The 23114-nt window shown below is 38.6% G+C and overlaps 2 protein-coding genes across 2 annotated transcripts; both read left to right on the top strand.

Annotated features, from left to right (window-relative positions):
- The first annotated feature begins 1830 nt into the window (after nt 1–1830).
- On the top strand, nt 1831–8156 carry slc48a1a (solute carrier family 48 member 1a). Its single transcript, XM_080030345.1, has 3 exons — nt 1831–2282; nt 5366–5533; nt 6833–8156. The coding sequence occupies exons 1-3, from the start codon at nt 2153–2155 to the stop codon at nt 6967–6969; spliced, it is 435 nt and encodes a 144-aa protein (XP_079886471.1). The 5' UTR covers nt 1831–2152; the 3' UTR covers nt 6970–8156.
- A 1907-nt stretch (nt 8157–10063) lies between these two features.
- Nucleotides 10064–16403, top strand: LOC307253713 (solute carrier family 26 member 9-like; the record flags this gene model as incomplete). The annotated part of the gene is made up of 20 exons (XM_080031849.1): nt 10064–10188; nt 10390–10529; nt 10928–11038; nt 11208–11383; nt 11500–11664; nt 11754–11906; nt 12041–12123; nt 12245–12392; nt 12472–12585; nt 12787–12864; nt 12963–13058; nt 13154–13260; nt 13346–13415; nt 13502–13594; nt 13705–13848; nt 14419–14655; nt 14977–15031; nt 15341–15477; nt 16148–16207; nt 16299–16403. The coding sequence occupies 20 exons, from the start codon at nt 10064–10066 to the stop codon at nt 16308–16310; spliced, it is 2304 nt and encodes a 767-aa protein (XP_079887975.1). The 3' UTR covers nt 16311–16403.
- Between the last annotated feature and the right edge of the window lie 6711 nt (nt 16404–23114).

The raw sequence follows: 23114 nt of genomic DNA, 5'->3' as shown, positions 1-23114 counted from the left end.
GATTAACAATACTTTATGTAATTGGAAACAAATTTCTGGCAACTGATTGCAAATTCTATTATGAAAATTTTCCAAATTAACCAGGTACCTGAACCAAAATGTTTAATTTTAGGTGTAACACAGGCTGAACTCATATCAGAAAGAGACAAATACTTATTTAGGATACTTAGGATAGCAGCGTTTAAACAGATAACAAGGAACTGGCTAAAACCTAGTCCACCATCTTTTAAAAACTGGAAGTCAAATGTAAATAACATTTTAGAAATGGAAATAATTACCAAAAGAATTAGAAACCTAGAAACTGAGTTTTCGATACGATGGAATACATGGTTAACATATATGGATTGTAATTAAACTATTATTATTAATATTCTGAAGATAGTCGTGAAGAGCTGGAAGAGTTTTAACTTGTGTATATATATACTTTCTGTGTTCTTTTTTTGTGTTTTATTTTATTTTTATTTTTCATTTGTAGTATGTGTGTACTGATGAATATATTTTGGCCTAGGCATATATGTGGATGTACGTGTACATATATGTATGTATGTATATATATATATATATATATATATATATATATATATATATATATATATATATATATATATATATATATATATATATATATATATATATATATATATGTATGTGTGTGTGTATATATATATATTATTTATCATTAATTAATTTTGTTGTTTTTGTTTATTTATTTACTTTTAAAAAATTGTTTGTAGGATGATGTAAATGTAAAAATAACTCATCAGAATACTATATGATCCTACAATAAAGTATATATATAAAAAAAAGAAAAGAATACAAGCAACTGCACAGTCTCTGATTTAGTTTGCTTTCAATTCACAGCAATAAGTAAACGCTGTGGTTTCCATGTGACATCTTTGACGGCAGCAAAGCTATAACAGCCACAGGAAAGCCACAGGGCACAGATTGCAATTCTCTCTCTCTCTCTCTCTCTCTCTCTCTCTCTATGTGTGTGTGTTTTAATCCTCACACTTGTTTATTTATTTTTTGCCCGTCCTTACGAGCATTGTGAACTTGTGCAACATTTGTGTTTATCCCTCCTGAATCGGAAATACTTGATTAATCCTTGTGGGGATTTTTTTTATTACTATTGCTCCCATTTTAGAATAGAAATATATAGAAATAATAAATATGTAAAAATTTAAATTTGCCTTATATATACAGCCCAAAACAATACATATATAAGATTAATAATGCAATAATAGAATTATCTAAATATGTAGATTTTATGATAGGCTACTATTTACACAATAGATAGCCTACTGAAATTAGACTACATTGAACGACAAAAGCCTTCACAGTAAGCTGTCCTTATGGCCTTCATGTAATCAGAAATGTGTATTCTTACCCAATGTACATCTCAAAAACCAAGTCACAATAATATTAGTCTCGCACAGCCAGAACAGCTAGTAGTAGTACCTAGTAGTACAACAATACAACAGTTTTGGTATGAGGTATTAAGATGCTATTCCTCGTTCCTCCACTGGGGGCGGTGTGTTGAAAAGTTGGGGGTTTCCTCTGTGCAAAGATATTTTATGCACAAGTGATAGGTGACTCTGCGGCAAATTGTTAAAAACAAAACAAAGAGATACTTTTATTTTAAAACACAGCAACATCAACTATTTGACATCTTCAGTGTTGTATATCAGTAAAATACACGGACAGACCAATAAAACCTTAGAATTTCTGTGCATAAAGACGTGTTGCGGTATCGGCTAGAAACGAGGAGCCACGGTGGTGTGTGTGTTGTCTCGAGCTTAACTTGTCATCTTTGTGGCGTTCATCAGGAGATAAATACTTCTTGTTTTGCTGCTGCCTGTTTGTTAGCAAGATATCTGAATTATGTCATCGGAGTTTGTGTGTTATACAAGACACATACCGAACTAGCCATTATTTAACTTTTTTAAATTGATTTGATTGCCAATATTGACAGACGTCGTCCTCACTTGTCGTCTAGCCGAGTGGGGGGATTTAATCTTGTTGCTTTTTATCAGCGATAGTAGTTACATAATGTCGGTGGTAAGCTGTTGATGTAGCTTAATGCCTGTCTGGTTTTTAAAAATACGCCATTATCTCTCACCCCTGTAAACAGACAGTTTGGTTGTGTTTTACAATGGGAATCAGCAGAGTCTACATTAGCATAGGCTATGCTACCTTTGGCACCCTGGTTGGATTTTCGGCTTTCTTGGTCTGGAATATCGCGTATAAACAACCATGGACAGCGGCCATGGGAGGCCTGTCAGGTATGACAACAACACCAGATATTAACTATAATATGGTCATATATGTTGCAGTGTTTCCCCTAGAATTTTTTTTAGGCCCGGTGGTAAGAGCTGATAAAGAGTATGCGCGCCGCGTGCGTACCAAATTTCTAGAAGAAATTGACCAAAACGAACCCCATTTGGGATGAGCCTCTTTTGACAGCCTGTTAAAAATGAGGGCATAGGGTTATACTTTCACATTCAGTACGTTTGTACATGTGGTGTTTCTCACAGGAGTTTTAGATCCTGCTGGGTGAGAATGGACCTTTTAGAGGGGTCTGGGGGCATGCCCCTGCAGAAGAAAACCTTATCCTTTTAAAGTTAAATACATCAATCTGGTGCACTTTGAGAGGCGAAATCTGATTAATTTTGTGCTCTGTAAACAACTGTCATATGTCCTGCCTATAACTATTTTCTGTAATAATTTGGAGACACAAGCCACGTAAACTATTGAAGAAAAACACATGGATTTCAATAAAACAATAAACACTGAGATCTAATATAGACAGGTCCTGTTTAGACTCATTTCTGGAATAATCTGAATCACCTCACCTTGAAGCTAGCCTATTGAAAAATGTTCTTTATTTTTTTTAATGCAAATAGCCTTGTTGAAAATAAATGAATTAACATAGGCTACACATCATGATTAGCCTATCAACATGTGTGCTACATAAGGCAAATTCCCTATTCCGACCATTATATTTCATCTAGGCTATTTCTCAATTTAAAACATACAAATAAAGTAGCATTGAAAATTCAAAAATAAAGCGTGTAGGCCTACAACAGCCTGCTGTTTTCAAGATAACTTGACAGTTAAAACAATAAATAAATTAATATGTCCCTTGAAAATAAATGAACGCTTTTCTGAGAAGAATGTCAAAGGCAGTAGCAATGTGGCACTTCTGTAAACTTACTGAAACGAGTGCAAGCCGTTTTTTTCAGCGCTGTCTCAGCTGTTGATACAGATTGGTTGTGTTGCCACGGCGACGTAGCGATTTTAACTTTCTAAACTTTGCGCAGCACTTTTTCCTGTTCAACGTCCCTGTTACTGAGTCCTTAATATCTCCATAGAGCAGGCGCTGGTTTTATTTTCGCCACTAGATCAACGTTTGCTTGCTAGTCATGCTCCTGCTCATTGGCTTCCGTGTTTTAACAAGTGCGCACCCGCACCGAATACACACACGCATCGCGCTGCGCGCAGACACACAGATCAGCTGATGGGACGATCAAACGAGAGGTTGTAAAGACAGGCGCACACGAGGGGTAGACCGACAGTGCCGCGCAGGCGCTCGCATATTATTATTACGGAATCAATGAAAAATTGATAATAATTTTTTTTTTATTATTATTATTTTTTTTAAAGTTAGGCTGCTGTTGGCCTGGCGGGGGGTCCCGTTGGCCTGGCGGCCCCGCCAGGCCTGTTCAATGGTAGGGGAAACACTGTGTTGGATTTTACCTCCTCACATCGTATTGGAGCATACAATTTAGGCTGCATAATCCTTTTGCACACAGGAATCCTGCAGACCTTTAAAAAGGCCTAAGAGGTTTTGAATGTATTCATCTAAAAAATAAGGCATTGCTGCTATTAAATGTCTTGAATCAATCTTTCAAAAGTCTTACAGATGCTAAGAAGACATGTAGGGTTTTATGTTAGTCTTCAATCTAATGTGCCTTAAGTTGTAGGAACCCTGACAATTATCACATCACATGATTTGCATTCATAATTTGTTAGACTTAATTTCTGTCAGCTGATTTTAATATTGTAATACTGATCACACTTGTGCATATGACCAGATTTGTAGCTTATCCCCCTCCTCTGCACCACTTATTTTAGTCATTCACTGTGCCATTTAATACCATTTAGTGAATAATGTTAACATGTGGACCACCATACATTTGCGTATCAACCGGTATTTGAAAGTAGATTTTATTTTATTTTATGTGATGCTCCACAGGGCTCCAGACTAACCTTTTTTTACTAGGAGTACTGGCGCCCCTAACTCAGAATTTTTAGGGGCGCAAGCAGAAAATGTAGGGGCAAACATTAAATAGACCTGCAACGCATCTATTAAAATGTTTCACAATTTTAACTATATTAGGCCTATTGATATTGTATTGCCAGCATGTTTTGGACCACACTGAACAGATGATACAGTTCATTGTGTTGTTGATTTTGCATCACCATGTGAAATTCTTCAGACATTCCTTTAGGAAAAGGATTTTTTTTTGCCCATTTTCACCACAACCACTTCTACGTCCAAGCCCTCTGATTTTTCCTACTCTATCTCTGCTGACTCCTGTAAGGAAAATAGCCTAGTTATTGGCCCAAAAGTAACTAGTAGGAGCTAGATGACATTATCAACTAATTTGCATTATAGCCTATGCTATTCTGAAAGACGCAAAATTAATAAAAATGCTGACCAGGTAGTTTAGTTAGGCCTATTTACATATTTACAAACTCACTTTACACAATTTTTTTGTTACCATATAACTACAAGGTTAGCTGTTTAATAGATATGCAGTGGCCTATTGAATGTGGACATATAAAACAATTGTCGTGTTCACAAAAGTCACCTGGCACACAGTGCTGTCTGTCTGCTGGCTGCTGCAGGTGGCCGGGGGCTTCTATCAGTGCAGTCAGCGGTGAGGAGTAGACAGCTCCGTTGCTACTCTGCTCTCGTGCGCGCGGTTAAAAAAAAATCGCAAGATGTGTCTCTGGGCGGAAAGTCGTCAAATATAGCGGAAAAAGTCGCGAGGTCACGTGATCCGCGCTGTTGACCGTTCCACTGATCACTCGCGGACTATTCTCTCTCTCTCTCTCTCTCTCTCTCTCTCTCTCTCTCTCTCTCTCTCTCTCTCTCTCTCTAAAATAATAATAATGACTCTCTCTAAAATAATAATAATGGTCGCGCGCGTGACCCTAGTTTTAAAAACAACTCGCACTGTCTGAGCATTTGGTCGCAGTCTAGAGCCCTGCTCCAGTTATTTGGCTGTAGTCTCTCTATACTTTCTAATCGTAGTTTCACATGCACTCAATACAGGTCTTTATTTGTCCCTTTCCCCAGGAGTGCTGGCTCTGTGGGCTCTGGTCACACACATCATGTACCTGCAGGACTTCTGGCGCACCTGGCTCAAAGGCTTAAAGTTCTTCATCACTGTTGGTGTTCTCTTCTCTGCTCTGTCTGTGGCCGCCTTCATCACCTTCCTGACTCTCGCCATCACACAGAATCAATGTAATCCTCTCTCTGCTGTTATTTAAAACATTCATTCTGAAAGCCTCTTGAAACCTGGTCTAAAATATTTTAAAAAATCAACATGTTATCAAAGTTGGGTGTCTCAATAAGCTTTTACAAACATTTGATTGAAAATAAATGTTAATAAAAATGTATAGAACGTTTGGGTAGAGAACTGCCGTGATTGGTTCAAAATTCGTACTGTGTCATAAGAACCAGAGCATTGCCCGCCTCATCTAAACTGAATCTCTGAAGTTGATCAAACTTTAATGACAATATATTTAATTTGGACTGATAAACTCCTTTCAGATGCTTACCATCTTGTAACTAACTCCCTAAATTACATACAGTGGAGGAAATAAGTATTTGATCACCGATTTTGTAAGTTTGCCCACTTACAAAGAAATGAACGGTCTAATATCATAGTCACTCGCCATGCTTGGAGAAAGAGGAATTCTGACTATGACCCCAATAACACCATCCCCATAGTCAAGCATGGAGGTTGAAGCATTATGCTTTGGGGGTGTTTCTCTTCTAAGGGGACAGGTGGACTTCACTGCATCGAGGGAACTATGGATGGGGCGATGTACCATGAAATACTGGGTGACAACCTCTTTCTCTCAGCCAGGTCCGTAAACATGGGTCATGGGTGGGTCTTCCAGCATGTCAATGACCCTAAAAATACAGCAAAGACAACAAAGGAGTGGCTCAAGAAGAAGCACATTAAGGTCATGGAGTGGCCTAGCCAGTCTCCGGACCTTAATCCAATAGATCTGTGGAGGGAGCTGAAGCTCAGGCGACAGCCTCGACACCTTAAAGATTAGGAGAGGATCTGCTAAGAGGAGTGGTCCAAATATCCTCCTGAGATGTGTGCAAACCTGTTCATCAACTACAAGACACGTCTGACCGCTGTACTTGCCAACAAGGGTTTCTCCACCAAGTACTAAGCAAAGTTTTGATAGGAGATCAAATACTTATTTCACTCAATGAAATGCAAAATAATTTATATCTTTTATTTTTATGTGATTTTCTGGATTTTCTTTTTGATATTCTGTCTTTCACTGTTAAAATAAACCTAGCATTAAAATAATAGACCGTTCATTTCATTGTAAGTGGGCAAACTTACAAAATCAGTGAGGGGTGAAATACTTACTTCCTCCACTGTAGTTAGGAGGATTTAGTGGATTTGGGTTTACAGGGGCTTTCAGAACTCATGTGCTTTTTGACTCAAATGGTTGATTCATTTGTCCCAATGCTTTATAAACGCATTCATCATTCTACTTTGTCTCTGTCCCACAGCTCCCACTGACCCTCGGAGCCTCTATCTGTCCTGTGTGTGGAGCTTCATGACTCTCAAATGGTCCTTCCTCTTGGCTTTATACTCCTATAGATATCGCCAGGAGTTTGCAGACATCAGCATTCTCAGCGACTTCTAGCCAGCGCTGGTTCTTAACAGAGCGAGTTGGACTTTGAGAGGGGTTTTAAGGCTGCCAGAAGGACAGAAGGAGCTGGTCAAAGAAAATAGCTTTTGTAACAAAGAGGAGGAAAAAACAGACACGGCTAGATTTAAGAAGTCATGTGACTTTTTGCCACAAGGAGTTGCACTTGTTACACTAACTTTACAAGCTCTGTATTTGTATTATAACCTGTTCTCCTACTTTTAAAGACCCACGTACTATATTCCTATAAATAGGCATAGGTCTAAACCGCTGAAGACTGGAACTGCTTTTTGAATGAATTGCTCGAGGCTATTTATGGAGAGACATGCAGAAGGGGCTTTTTCACATGTATTTTTTAAAAATCTTCTTGGCATTGTGTAATCTTAAAAACAGCTAATGCATTAATGGAAATCCCCCGTCATTACAGGCTACTTGTGTTACCGCTAATGTTAGTTGATGAGACAAAAGTGGAAATACACTCAATGTTGAAATACTCCTAACCAAAACTAAAACCTTCTACCTGAAGCCATTCTACTGCTAATGCAAGGTTGATAGTGTGTGTTGGAGTGTTTTGAGTGTTTGTACCTTAAATTATGTTTTTTATAGTTAGCAGTTTTGAACAAAAGAATACCCATATATTTTAACAGTCACTCCCTTCATTGCAATTCAATTCATTGAAGCAATTTTAGAAACCGATTTCTCCCTTCATACTCATCACTATACCGGAAGCAAAAGCATTCCTGTTGAATTTTTAGCTTTTTATCGTTTGTTCCACCAGGGGGAGACATGCTTATTTTCTATCAAGAGTCAATTAGAACAATTCTGACATTCCTCCCACAAGATGAGAGATAACACAAATGGATTTGATGAATAATTGCACTTTAGTCTTTGATATTGACGCCGTTGATTTGCACACAAAACCAAAAAAATCATGTTCTATACCTTGTCGTTTTTGACACATCCTTTTTAAATGTTGAAACACACTATATGTATCATTTATTTTACAGTAAGTATGAATTGTGTAGGTCAAGTTAAACTGGGCTTTTAAAGTGGCTCGATTCCAGCTGTCGATAATGTCTAACATTTACCATATACAACATGTTACAATTGTGTGTGTTTATGAGAGAATGAATGTGAGGATACTACATGTAAATACAAGTTGAACCCATTAAAGTTGCATTTATTGGTAATCCCATCTCGTCATGTCCTTGCTTTATATTACATAAATGCAGCAACACCCTAATCTACAATTAACATGAGTCATAGGTACCCGTAACCCTGCGAATGCCGTTTTTCAAGCTGTGACGTTTTGTAAGCTCCACCCAGGAGGTTATTTAGCATAGCTCTATAAGTGGTGCCCAATGCACACAGCAGAGCCAAATGCCCGCAGACGCTGCACTTCAACGATAAGGTACAGTGCCCACTTCTACAGGAAGTCATTCAGAATCCGAGCTTTCTAAAAATAATATTGACATTGAAATCTGTAGTGTAGCTCATGATTTGCTTCAGACTTTTTTTTCAATTATTTTATCAGTGACATCTTTATATAAGGACACATAATATTAAGAAAATATCATTTTTACAGATTAATCTGAACAAAATGTACAAATGCATATTGTCGTCTGAATGATAAAACACCATCACCGAACATTATGTAAAACAAAATGAAACTTGACAGGTGTTTCTTTGTTCAATAGTTGAGATACTTGTTGCAACGCAACCTTTACATCCAGGTATTTGTTCTTGAGCTTTAACTCTGCTGCCTAAACTCTTTACAAGGAACCAATAACATTTTGCCTAATGCTTTTTGAAGTTAGTTGCTAGTTTCCAGACACTGCGCCTTTACCAATAGTTTGACTGTCAATTTAAATTAAAAAAAAAATATATATATATTAAATCAAACATTATAAACCTTTTCTTACGAAACATGGAATATGATAGACTTGTCGAATCTATTCTACAGCGGTCAGACTGTAAGATGCACTCAGTGAACTTTGCTTGTGCTATTATATACCTGTGTGTTGAGTAAATATTTTAGCAGCCCATAAACCTGTTGGTTGGTTCCTCACCCTTCAAGGTTAGATTATAGCCTGGCACCTGATTTACAAATATGCCACATACATATGAAGATACGTATTTGAATTCCTTAAGATCCCATTGTTCCCACAACTGTATGAATATGATGATCAAATAACATGATCAATCAACATTATATATAATGTTGATATATATATAGTACACCTCTGAAATGAATCTGCATTCATTCAAAGGACATATTTTCATTAACAAAATGCATTTACATAATCCCAGCCAATGTTCTCAGACACACCCTCACATCAAACAACACTCTTGTTTTGTTTTTTTAAGTTCCAATTAAATTGCAAATTGGGAGGAGCTCAAGAAGTTTATACAAAGACTAGCGCTACCAACTAAACTACATATTAATTTGACATAAAAAAATTGCCCTAATCTTTTAATAAGTAGATCAAGCAGCAGGGCAGTTCTATCAGTGTACATTTACTCAAGTAATGTACTTAAATTCATATTTGAGGTGACTACTTCTTTTCTTTTGGTGCCACTTTCTATTTCACTACAGATAAATATTATGATTTTTAATCCACTATAGAGTTTATGAAATAAGATTCTGTTATAAATGAAAATCAGTTCACAGATTGGTGGTCTATTTTCTTGCAAATACAATTCGCGATTACAGCTTTACACATGTGGGCATTGGCTACTTTTCCTTTAGAGTATTTAAATATTTTTATATATATATTTGATTGTTTTGAATAATTAAGAAGATTTTCAAAAAAGTCCCTGGTCAAGGGTCTGAAAACATCCTAAATCAATGTTTTCATGTAAGTATGCTATTGAAGTAAAATAATATTGATCTTATCATGACTTGTTTAATGTCTAAATGAAGGAAAATGTTAAAGATATAAAAACTGAGTACAAGACAACAGGACTTATGTACCTCAACTGATGAATATTACTGTGTCGGGGTGAATTATAAGATAGCAATTCCTTAAATTGCACATTGAGATCACAGATAATTTACTATTGTCTAAATATATTACATCATGCTATAGCCATGCTCCCGGACCGCCCACGTTATGTGACTGACAGGCCGGCGTACCACCTCCACGACTTTGACAAAGAGTTTGACAAGAAGAGTCGACAATTCCCCGTCGGAGAGAAAGTGAAGAATCTCTTCAGGTACGAAAAAAAATAAATAACAAATTCACCGCATCAATCAACATAAGCTATACAGTACATGTCTTCCTATCACACAAAATCCACCTCTTTGTGTTGTCATCAAGCCCCCTGTTAGCTTTCAGTCACCACAATGTTTTTTTAAAAGTAACAAGCAGAAAACCTTAAAAGAATCAAAGATGTTGTCTTGTTTGTTTGTGTCAGATGCTCTGCGTCTAGGCTGAAGGGCTTGTTATTCACACACCTGCCTATACTGCGCTGGCTTCCCAAGTATAAAGTCAAGGAAAACCTGCTATTTGATGTCATCAGTGGGGTCAGCGCTGGCACTATACAGGTGCCACAAGGTTAGTCCTCCCTCTCATGCCTCTGTACAATACACACTGACTGATAGTAGTTGTTATAAATAAAAACGAGGTATAGCTTTTCATCGGTAGTCCCTTTGCTGTTGTTAATAGTTGTTAATTGTGGTACCACCTGTTTAAATAGAGGATTATATAATAGACATCCTTAAGTGAAAACAACATAACAATACAGATACTTGTACATCAGATAAAAGCCCATTATAGTCTTACCTACTAAAAGCACATTACATTTCAGTCTAAGGAATCATAAAGAAAACATGAATCTCCAGTATATACATTATATACATTGGCTCCAGTATAGAAGATTTTTGTACTATTCGTTATGTTATTATGATTTATTTGAGAGTTAAATATAAAGAAGTGTTTTTTGTTCTTTCCAGGCATGGCATTCGCCCTCCTGGCAAGCCTCCCTCCTGTCAACGGTCTCTATTCCTCTTTCTTCCCCCTCATCCCGTACTTCTTCATGGGCACTGTTCACCAGATGGTCCCGGGTAAATCACAGTGATTTATCTGCAGCCATTGCCTATGATGACAGTGATAAGTTGCCGTGTAGCTGCACGGTTTCAGATCAGCTGCGCTCCTCAGCCTGACTCTGCACAGTTTGCAGTATATACGGCCAAGAAAATAAATAGATGTGACACACTTATTTCTATGTCCCAGGAACGTTTGCTGTCCTCAGCATAATGGTGGGAATGGTGTGTCTTCGGCTGGCCCCCGAGTCGGACTTCAGTCATTTCAATGCCACTCTCAATGCCACAGTGGTGGACACAGAGTCGATGAACGAAGCTCGCCTGGGAATATCTGGAACACTGGCCTGTTTAACTGCAATCATACAGGTATTCATAGATAACACTACAAGCTGCAGCCTTTTCAAGAGAAATTGGAATGAAACGTGAGGTGCAGTTCAATCTGAATGATAGGCCTACACTGATAACTCCTTATGTCTGTGTAGATTGGCCTGAGCTTGGTGCAGTTTGGCTTTGTAGCCATCTATCTGTCAGAATCCTTCATCAGAGGCTTCATGACCGCGGCAGGATTGATGATCCTCATCTCGGTGCTCAAGTACATCTTTGGCATCCACGTGCCACCTTACAGTGGTCCTCTGGCCACTATATATGTAAGTGACTTTTCCATAAGATCAAAATAACATAAAAATACATCGGTAGTTATATGGCAATAAAATGAAATTTTAATACTTTGTCACAGACTCTTATAGATATTTTCAAAGGCCTTCCTGAGACCAACATAGCGTCTTTAGTCTTTGCTCTGGTCAGTGGCATAGTCCTGATTGTGGTGAAGGAGCTGAACGTACGCTACCGCCACAAGCTGCCCTTCCCCATTCCTATAGAGATCGTTGTTGTAAGTAAATTCAACTTTATCATGTCTTTAAAGACAGAATATTGCATTATTTCATTCTTGTCTAATTTCTAGGAGCTGTTGCTCAAAAAAAAAACTGTTTCAATGTCAATAGTTGTGATTGATCCCTATTCCAGGTGGTAGTGGCCACAGCCATCTCCGGCCCTCTGCATCTCCCCGAGAAGTATCACATGGACGTAGTGGGAGAAATTCCTTTGGGGTAAAAGCATACGACAGCACGGTTAGAATTGCTTCATGCATTAACATTACTGCATGCAACTAACTCATTTTCACTATTCAACTTAGATGTATTTCATGTCTATATTATTGTCTATATATAGATTCCCAACACCAATCCTGCCAAAAGTGAGTCAGTGGGAAGACATGTTGAGCACAGCGGTCTCGCTCGCTATCGTGGGGTATGTCATTAACTTGGCCGTGGGCAGGACACTGGCAGCCAAGCATGGCTACGATGTGGATCCCAACCAGGTAAAAAAAAACTATTTATTCCTCACTAGCTCTGTAGTTTATATTTCATTCCATGTTGTAAGTGTATGTTCTTGTACAGGAAATGTTGGCCCTTGGCTCCGGCAATTTCCTGGGTTCCTTCTTCAAGATCCATGCCATCTGCTGTGCCCTGTCTGTAACCCTGGCTGTGGATAATGCGGGTGGATCATCACAGGTGAATGCTGTGCTGTGCTGCTCTCCAAGGCACTGTATCTTTGTGTTAGGCCAAGTATTGTGTGTGATTCATGAAGTGCAATATAAAAAGGCTTTAAAAAAAAATATATATATTGTGGGAGACACATCCACCCAAAAAGTATGGACTACAAGAAAATAATACCCACAAATGCTAACTGCTGCTCTGTTACTGCCCTTTCAGTTTGCCAGTCTATGTGTGATGCTGGTGGTAATGATTACAATGCTTGTGCTGGGAACCTACCTGAATCCCCTTCCAAAAGTAAGTGGACAAAAACTCATTATTATGAAGAAATTTAAGTAGAGGTAAGAGAACAATCCAGGCATGATTAGTGACTTATGAGACTTTGGTTTCCCCAGTCGGTGCTTGGAGCGTTGATTGCAGTGAACCTGAAGAACACACTCTTACAGCTTTCTGATCCCTATTACTTATGGAAGAAGAGCAAATTGGACTGCGTAAGTAAAAAACCCCAGATGCAATAATTCAGCACAGTGCAATGTCTATATCATCTCCATATTCTTATGTTATTCTTTTTTTCTTTCTCTTCCAGTGTGTGTGGGTTGTGACATTCTTGGCCACGTTCTTTCTCAGCTTGCCATATGGGGTTGCTGTCGGAGTGGGCTTTTCCATCCTGGTAGTGATATTCAAGACACAGTTGTGAGTAAATTACATGAAATATGCTGTGTTGTATATATAATTGTTTATTAATCTATTGCTCATTTTAATGCTATGTTCCTCATAGTCGTAATGGCTCGGAAATGGTTCAGATTATGGATACAGATATCTACAAGAATCCGAAGGTGTACAGCAAGGTATGAAACTAAAATACGTGTTTGTGTTTTTGTGCCGTTACACATAATGTAAGGGAAATATTCAATAAGTGTGTTGTTCTCCACAGGCCATGTCGATAACAGGTGTGAAAATAGTGGACTACTGCTCACCCCTCTATTTTGCAAATGCTGAAATATTTCGCGAGAGGGTCATCAAAAAGGTACAGTGAAGAAATGGCCTATTTTGCCCTCAGTAAAGGTCAGCCAGGTTTGAATGACTGTGTTGTTGGTTGTAGTTCATGGGTGTTTGCATTGGTACGTTTGTGTCTAGACAGGGCTGGACCCTGGCAAACTGATCCTGGCCAGGAGGAAGTTCTTAGCTAAAGAACAGAAGGAAAAGGCCAAAGAGGAGAAGAAGAAAGACAAGGAGACAAGAAAGAGGAAAAGCATGTCATTGACCATTATGAAGGCTCAGGTGGGGTCAAGTTTATGTGAAACGCTTGTGTTTTAAAGGTGGAGTCAGTGATTCTGGAGAATGCTTGTTGTCAAAATCACCTTTTGTCAAAATCTGTGTATATCTTCTCACAATCTGATACTTGTCCTTAATGTGTGTGTGTGTGTGTGTGTGTGTGTGTGTGTGTGTGTGTGTGTGTGTGTGTGTGTGTGTGTGTGTGTGTGTGTGCGCTGAAAGAAAAATCCAGTGTTAACACACAGCCTAAGCTCTGTAAATGAGTGCGTAGCTTGTTATGTTTGGCCCCCGTTGTATGCATACCCTTTGTTTATACACCAGTTTTCAGAGCCTAGGCTGTACATTAACAGTGGATTATTTTTCAGCGCAAACACAGTACGGACATGTAGCTGATTCTGAGGAAATATTCATGTATTTTGACAACCAGCGTTCTCCAGAATTGCTGACCCCAACTTTAATTAGCACATACAAAGCTATTTTATGGGTCGTGACTCTGATATCAGTATTTCACACAGTTAAACATTAAAAACAACCTGTGACCTTTTTTTCCCCAAACTTATTTCCTCTTAAATTCAGACCATATCTACACTTGAACTGCAAAATGACTTTGATATGAATGACGGCAGTGCAAACACACAGGAACCTCCCACCAGCTATGTAAACTTCAGCAGCAGTGACATTGAGCTGGGTGAGCAGGCGCCTGAACAAGAGCCACCGACACTGGAGTCCCAGCCTATGCCCTTCAACACCCTCATCCTCGACTTGGCAGGGGTCTGCTTTGTTGACCTAATGGGCATCAAAGTACTGATAAAGGTTGTAAGCTTGTTTGCAGTACTACTAGATTCAAGTTGTTCTATAGGCTAGTGGACCATTTCAACTTCAATGTTTTAGTGACGTCACTCTTAAAAGGTTCAAGACGTTATGAAGAACTTGGGGTTCTTTATAAGCCTGACAAGTTTATTTTAGACTATAGAGAAAGTTTCCATTTACCGTAATTATAGAACAACAATAATGACGATGATTTAGCCTACAGTACGATATTTCAGGCATTACATTTTTTAATTACATGTTATTATTAACCAATAGATGAACACATCATTTAATAACTTATTTTGTCCTTGATATCCCACACAGATGAACTTAAGCTACGCTACGCTGGGCATTAAACTCTACTTGGCTAATGTTCAAGGTAAATTCTTAAATTAATAAAACACATTTCAAACTTGCTTGCTTTGCTGAGCAGTTGGAATGGCAACAGACACCTACAAGTCTCACAAGATCTGTGAATGACTTTAGTAATAAAAAGAGTACAACCTATCCTAGTGAGATAAAGAGTTGATCCATCATTTATTGTGATTGATTACCTTTAAGCGAATGAACGTGGTAAATAGTAGCCACCATTTTATTTTTATTTAATACCACATGGATACAGAGGCTAAATCACTTGCTTCACTGTGTGTATGTCTTTGTGTGATATCGGTTGTCTTGCTGCCTGCAGCCCAGGTGTATGAGGAGCTGGAGGCCGGAGGAGCTTTCGATGAAGGCAACATTGCCCGAAGTCATCTCTTCCTTTCTGTCCATGACGCCGTTCTGTTTGCTCAGCAGACGTCTGGAGAGAGACAAGCCTCCCAGGAGGTATGCCAAACTCATGAAATAACCATTAAATCCTTTTCATAACATCACATACAAACACAGGCTGTTCAAAGACTCTATGGTTAGGGATAGATTTAGAGAAGAAGAATGTATGTGTATATGAGTATCACATTCCGTCCTTGGCACAGCTTTTGTCACCTTATCTGGTTCAACAAGGGTACACAGATATGTCACAAAGGTTTTTTTTTGTGCCACAACAAACAAAGTTAGAAGTTACACCAAGGTCATGCCAGATACGTATTACATGCTCTGTGCTGGATTTTGTTTTCTCTTACTGCAAGCATTTGACAGGAAAGACATTGTCTTCGGTATGATTTAAAACACACTTAAAATTTGGATAACAAAGTAGCAAAAAGGGGGGATGTTTTCTATGTGTCGCCAGTCTCAGCAGCCTTAACTGGCAACAAAGACTGCAGAGGCAGAATGCTGCAGTTCCCCTCTCCAAAAAAATAAATAAATCTGAGTGACTACAACAACATATTAATAGTAATGTAAACTGTCTAGTGTGTGATCACTTTAAAGTGTTGTTAAGTCTTGCCTCTTACATCTTCATGTACCTCTGTCACCGTTGCATTGGCAGCAAAGTCATGTTTGTGTTTGCCTGTGTGCCTCTTTTGATCTTAAATATGTACATTCATTTTTATGGCTGCAGGCAGAGCAAGCAAGACAGGAACTTGCCTTTAACATTAATGAGGAGAAGGATCTGGAGCAGGTATGTACTAGTGTGCCAATACAAGCTGATACACAATGATGCCTACTGACTACTCACCATGAAGTCACTAAGAATAATTTGACTTTTACAGGCGATGTTTTGAACCCCGCTTGCTGCAATGAAGAGGAGCGAAAGACACATGCCGAAGATACAAAATATAATCTTTAATTTCACTGTAATTTATTGAAATGTTGACAAAATACATTCTGTGCTTGATGTTGTATTTTTGTGCTGACTATCATTTATCTTAAGTCAATGTTTTACTTTATGGTCGTCCGCAGTATTTATCAGTACTTGTCTCAACTGAAAGGTGGTAGTATTTACCAGCACATGAAGACCACAACAACAAGTATGCACTGAGCAGATAATGAGAGGGGCTCCGTCTGCCCACCCCTCAGTCACTATGGAGTGAACCTGCTGACTGTGCAGTCATACGGAAGTGTATTCTCTCGTAATTAACTGAGCGAGTGCATGGCCACAGCTGTGAGGTATAGCCCAGCTGAGCAGTCTGGCAAAGTCCCCGTGGAGCGAAGACACTGAGAAAAAGCTAAACATAAATGAAAGGAGGAATACACATTGCATCAGCAGTTTCCTTTCTTTGTTGTTTTGCAAATTCTATTATGGACCACAGTCTCCATCATTTTCCATAAGGTAGAAAAAAGTTAAAGGTTATAAAGGCAGTGTGTTATATCGGAATATGTAGCTGCATCAAGTAGTGAAAGTTTGAGATTGCCTATAAACTATATATATACACATGCATAAGGCCATTCTGCGCTACTGGAGAAACATGGCGGTGCAACATGGCGGCCTCTGTGTAAGTTGACCTGCACCTATGTAGACAGAAAAAGGCTCATTCTAAGGAAACAAAAACAACTTTTATTTTCAAGCGATTATACACTAATATAAACATACTTATGCATATTATATTCCATTTCTACCAAGTTTGATATACAATTGCCCTTACATACTAAACACTGCACCTTTAAAAACAAAAATAGCACTTGTAATTGTTGGCTGTAACAAAGAGAAATGTGGGCCAACTATCTAATGTTAGTGAAGCAGCAGGTGCTGAAAGGCCTGTGGCGTCAACTCTAGCAGCATGCTGACAGTGGTGTTGGTGTGCTAGTGATGCATGAATGGATTTATGAAGCTATTAAGAAATCATCCTAAGGTATTCTGGCACACACTTGCTCCTCTGCAGCATATTGGCACCACAAGTGATTACAAGGTTTCTATGGCCATCAGCATTCATTTGAAGCCCTGGGAAATTCTCTCATCACTTAATGTGTGTGTGTTTGTTTAATATCATCACCTGCAGCTTACCCTTCTATTTTTTCCCCCTCCTCATTGTTTTCAGACCATCTGTGAAAGCCCCTTTGCTCGAGCCTGATTTAATTAATTATGAATGAATTATTCAGATAAGGCAGTATTAGTTTTGACCATCGTTGAGTTGTGGTAAATGAGACATTGTGCCTCTCTGATTTTCTTGACTTTAAATGTTTGACTGTTTAAGAAAAGTGGACTTGAATGTCTTTTCACATTGCAGTATGTCCTGGTAAATAAAGAACATAAATTGTGTCCCAACTGCATTGGCCTACTACATAGCCTAGTAATGTGTTCAATGGAAAAGTGACAAATAGTCGACCTATTCGCTTACGGGTGTAAACAATGACTTACATGCTTTGTTACTGTAACAAAGATTTATTTGTGTACTATTATTACCTGTATTAATTATTTTTTTAATTAAGAAGCCTACTTTTTAATTTCTATTTTTAAATCAAAACTAATTTTTTCACACGATTTCAAGTCAAGCATCTGTAACAGGGCAAAAAAAAAAAAAAAACATTAAAAATGGAGTCATGATGATGCACTGTTTTGACCATGGTTTTGACGCACCACCCGCTGTGCCCGGCACGCCAGGTGAGGTGACCCAAATCAAACACACCCACCACAACGTCGCGTGAGCAACAGGTGCGCTGAAGTCTGGCTAACATGTAGCACAATGTTAGCAAGCCCCCGGCCCATGAGGCTCCTCCATGGCTTCTGTGTCGCACTGAAACTTAACTTTCTACCAGGTAGGCTACGTCAGTGTGAAGGCTTTTTATGTATTGTCAATAGTCTGAGAGTTTTGCCCTCTTTTCGGGTTAATTCATGTGAGGTTGTAAGAGTAAGGGGAAGGCTACATTTGAATTATCTTTATCTAATTTTATCTGAGAAGGCCCATATTTTTTACAAAAGTAGGCATATGTGCACTTTTACTTAAATGATAATACTTTAAGTTATTGTTGATGTAGGCCCCACAGTTAAGTAGCCTAGCCAAACTACAATGCAACAGAGGTTATAGAAGAAATGTCCACAGTATAAGAGGAGCAGTAGGGCAGCTACTCAAATCTTGAAAATCCCCAAAATAAGAGTAGCCTACTCTAAATCTGGAAACATATTGCTTTGATTAACATTGCAGTAGCCTATAGGCCTACTATATGTAGTTTGTCAGTTTCCGTTTAAAAATGGCAAAGTATGTTGAATCCCTAACAATCTACCAAGAGAATTGGTAGACCTAGATATATCGCTGAGACGCCTAACTGTGCACACTGAGTAGGCCTATGTCTATGACTGGGTCACTGCTGGTTCTGTCCATTCTTACACAGATTGCAGGGTCAGTCAGGGTAGTGCACTTATGCTGTTGTTGGATAACAATGCCTTGCTCAGGGGCGCTTAAGAGTTGCCTGCACAAATCTGGAGTAGGCGCCCAGCAGAGTCTTGCAAACCATTTGAGAAGTCTTATCAAATCTCCTTGCTCGTTCAGTATCACGCATTTATTCTTACATTTTTCTAAATTTATCACATAAGCCTTGGCCTATTTTGCGTTTTAATTGACCTTCTTGATATTGTTCCTTATAATTATTCCTTATCAGTAAAGCTATAGGTTAAAAAAAACCCTATCCATTCCGGAGGTCAAATGATGATTACATTGAATTATGAAATGCGTCTAGCTAAGCCCTTTTTTTCAAATGAGATAAGTTTTATAATGGACTAGCTTCTCAATCCCTGTAATTGCAAGTTCACATAAAAATTAATTTTACACCCCTTGCACATCCATTGAGCATGATGGTTTAATTAACAAGGTCCCTTTTAGAAATTTGCGACGGAGAGATTTATGTATTAAAATTGTTTGCACGCCCAGTGGTTTGGTGCTATTGAGACTAATTGCGCGGTGTCAGAGGCTATCTCCTCCTTGAGTCGTGGGACATTGTCATTTAGCTCTCGCCGTCATTCCTGAAGACGTGTCCCTGAGAGAATATTCATATTGTGACCTTTAAACAATCAAGATTTCAATTTGGAGTGCGTTAATAAAGGGGCAGGATGCCAGGTTTTATGAAAAGAGACTGTTGCTCCTATAGGCTGTGGGCTGGTAAGACATATCTGAAGGAATGAGAATCAAAGAGTGACCAAAACCCACTTTTACAAATGTATTTAATGGCTGTTTGACATTGAGCCATTGGCGCTTTGCATATGCATTTTATAGACCGATGTCGGGTGATCTATTCTGCTTCATTAACAAACGAGTTTGCGGGCAGGGAATCATACATTTTGGATTGTGCAATGCAAGCAAATTGTCTTTGGACAGGGTTTGTTTACAGAGTTGCGGAGGGCAGATCTGACCGCTGATAGCTGGGAGAAAATTAATGTTGTTTCGTTCCAGTAGTTCAACAGCAATTTAATGCACCAACAACAATGCAACATTCTCTGGTAATTAATTAAGGCATAAAATGATTGAGTCTGCCTCTCTTACTGGAGCATAGTTAATCATGTACAGTTAAATTAAGCCACCACCCTATGTCTGAAGGAAAACACAGCTCAACCTGCTGGCCATTTTTTCATTTTTTTCTGTAGCAACTTATAGTTAGTTCTATCATTTCACAAGGAAAATATTTTTGATACCTTCATTTTACCCTATTTACCTGCAGTGTCTCATCCTTGAATTTCATAAACAGTATTGTAATCCGTAGCTGGTAAAAGAAGATAAAGCTTTATAAAGGATACACAGATTTGACCTTCCCTGTGATGGACACGAGACAAAGATAGATTTGAGGCTATCTCGTTGGGCAGATATGCAAATGAGTGTCATCAGTGAGGTGTTTTTATCGCGCCATCAACTCATTAAAGTGCGCGGCAGGTACTGTTTGCTCTCCTGTCTTCTTAGTAGATAAAGCGTGCTGTTGTGATGACTGCAGATACCACAGCGGGCCCCTCGCTGAGCCGTTCAGGATCTGTGGGGAAATTAGACAAGACAATTCAAAACAACGCAGTGTGGTGCAACGCCACGGCAACTCATTAGAAGCTCTACAGCATGGGAGGAAGCCACAGGATGCTTCTGCAACATGTCATCGGGGGTGTCGTGAGCGTTATTACACAATCACAATTTGATAGTTTGTGCACAATTACCTCATTAATTTAGAGAATCTTGTGTAATAAATTCAGGTGCGGAAAAAGGACACAAATAAGGAAAATGCTTTGCTACTGTTCGGTAAAACAGAACTCAGGATTTGTACCATTGCGTTGTATATTTGTTGAATTAATGATCATATCAGGAAAAGCATTGCCCGTTTCATGTTGTTAGTTTGTTTTCTTCTCTAAAGCACCAGTCTTTAATCCATTTGGCAAGATCTCCATCTACACTGACAGGATGCCTCTATAGCTGTGGATTTGCAGTGACACTGAAGCAGCCGGGCAAAACAAACAGCTGACTGCTCCTTTAATGCACAGCGGAGGATTGCTGTCATCTGTGAGGAGATGGGCGTGGCACAGCAAAGAAGATTGGCGGATTTAGAACGAGTGCTTGAGTAAGTCCAAACTACAAGCCAAGCAAACATCAAGGGTGGGTTTGATTGTTCCTTTCTTTAACTGCCCAAAATATACCTTGTAGTTAACTCTATGACCTTGGTACAATGGGACTACTTTACACTTATGTAACAGACCTGCAAATAACTAAGGACTGCATAAGTAATGGGAAATATGGTAATTTTTAGTTTTGAAGAAAATTGTTCTTCTTTCTTCTTTCACATGAAAGTGTGTACAGAAATGTTTTTGACAGAACAAATTTAGTTAAAATTAGATTGATTTCTTTTGACTTTAAAAAAAGGTCAAAAATGAAATACGATCTACAAAAAGCTAAGTTTGATCGGGTTATTTTCGATCTAATGAGGTAACTAACTTTGTAGCGTGGGTGACACAGTTTAACTTGTCTTCAACTTCTTAAATTTCACCCATTGACTTTTCTTTCAAAGACATTCATTTTAAGTCTGGCGCCCAGTTTTGTTTACTTTATTACTTCCAGGCCTTAAAACTATTCTACAACACACAAAGCATCCTTGTATGTAAACAGGGCTTTTGAAGGAGACAGTTCTAAGACAAATCCATTTCCCTTCCATTCCAACTTCACACATTGACAAACTATATAAATGTCAGGCTTGAAGAATTGAACTGTCATATGTGGCTCAGCTGACACTTGAGTTTTCAACAGATGTCTGTCTTACACAGCAGGCTGAGACTATTAACCACAAATGCATTAGTGGAATTACCCCCATGCTTAAACTGCACAATGCATCATCACAATCATTAATGCAAAAAAATTAGCAAATGAACATTCCATAAAACATCATACTTGACAGCGCTTCATTTAGTTCTCCATATAATATTCATTAACCTCAAAACACAAAGCTTACAAACAAGGACAAATACAGAAATCAAGTGGGTTTGAATTTGACACCACAAACACCGTTGTTCAGTCCGAGTTTGATGTGTTCTCTCCTGTTGTCTGGTGTCCCATGGGGGCCCCTGTCTCTAGTGCAGAACAATCACACCTGTCTGAAGCTCGGAGCAGAAAGCTCCTGCTTTTATCTCAATAGATAGACAAGCCTGGCAGCCATTATCCAAGGCCCTTTCCCCGGCTATTGTTTACCTCTCAATCATGAATCTTGTGCCCTCAAGGGAATTTAACTAAGGTGGTCATTTATTAACTCTTTTAAATTACAGCCAAAATGAAATTCATCATGAAGATTGACACAGAGCCTATTGCTTGGACTTTGCATTAAACGGTAGGGCCAGCAGATATTACACAACACATCAATCAGCCTTTAACTACCTTTCTATTTTGAGTTAATCAGATTTAATTAAACATATATCGTATAAATGGGTAAATGCTTTTGACATGCAGTGAAAAACACCCAGACATGTTTTCACAACTCACTGTAATAAAAATACAAAATGATGAGGAGATTTGCAATGGGGTTTTATCCTGTGCAAGTAACCAAGACTCAATAACTCTCACAGCTTTGGCATTTTATCATTTTGCCGTTATTGTGGCAATAGCACTGCTTAATGTTTCAGTGTGCTTTACTCTCTAAAAACAGCTGTCTAACTGCGCCACATTATGACCGTCTATAAGCAGTAAAATCCATTCTGGAGTCAGATGCTCGGGTATAATTTGTACGTAACCATTTCCCTGCTGTAATTACCCAAATACTAAGGAATAAGATTTCTACTTTTACACCAAAAATACCCAACTGACAGAAACTTTATATTGTTTTTATTGCTTTACATGTAAGAGCAGCGGTGGGCAAGGCTCTGTGTATCACTATGATAAAACCATTAATGTTCCTCTTTACCACAACCTGCATTAGATGCATTGCAAGCATTTAAAATTGCTCATAATTTGATTGGTAAAACCTCAACTATCAACTGTAATTTCACAAGTTATGTCGAAAGTCTGTTGTAATGACATGCAATGGCCACAGGATGGCACTGTGGCTTTACTTCTAAACCCACGGAGCTGCTCTTGTCTTATTGGCAGTAAAACTTTAAAGAAGTCTCAGATTCCCCTAAGGAGACCATGAAAGACAAAGTT

This window comes from Ammodytes marinus (genome assembly GCF_949987685.1).
Source record: "Ammodytes marinus genome assembly, chromosome: 7".
In the NCBI taxonomy this organism is placed as follows: domain Eukaryota; kingdom Metazoa; phylum Chordata; class Actinopteri; order Uranoscopiformes; family Ammodytidae; genus Ammodytes; species Ammodytes marinus.
Note: the sequence above shows the minus strand (reverse complement) of the source record. Positions and strands in the feature narration are given on the sequence as shown.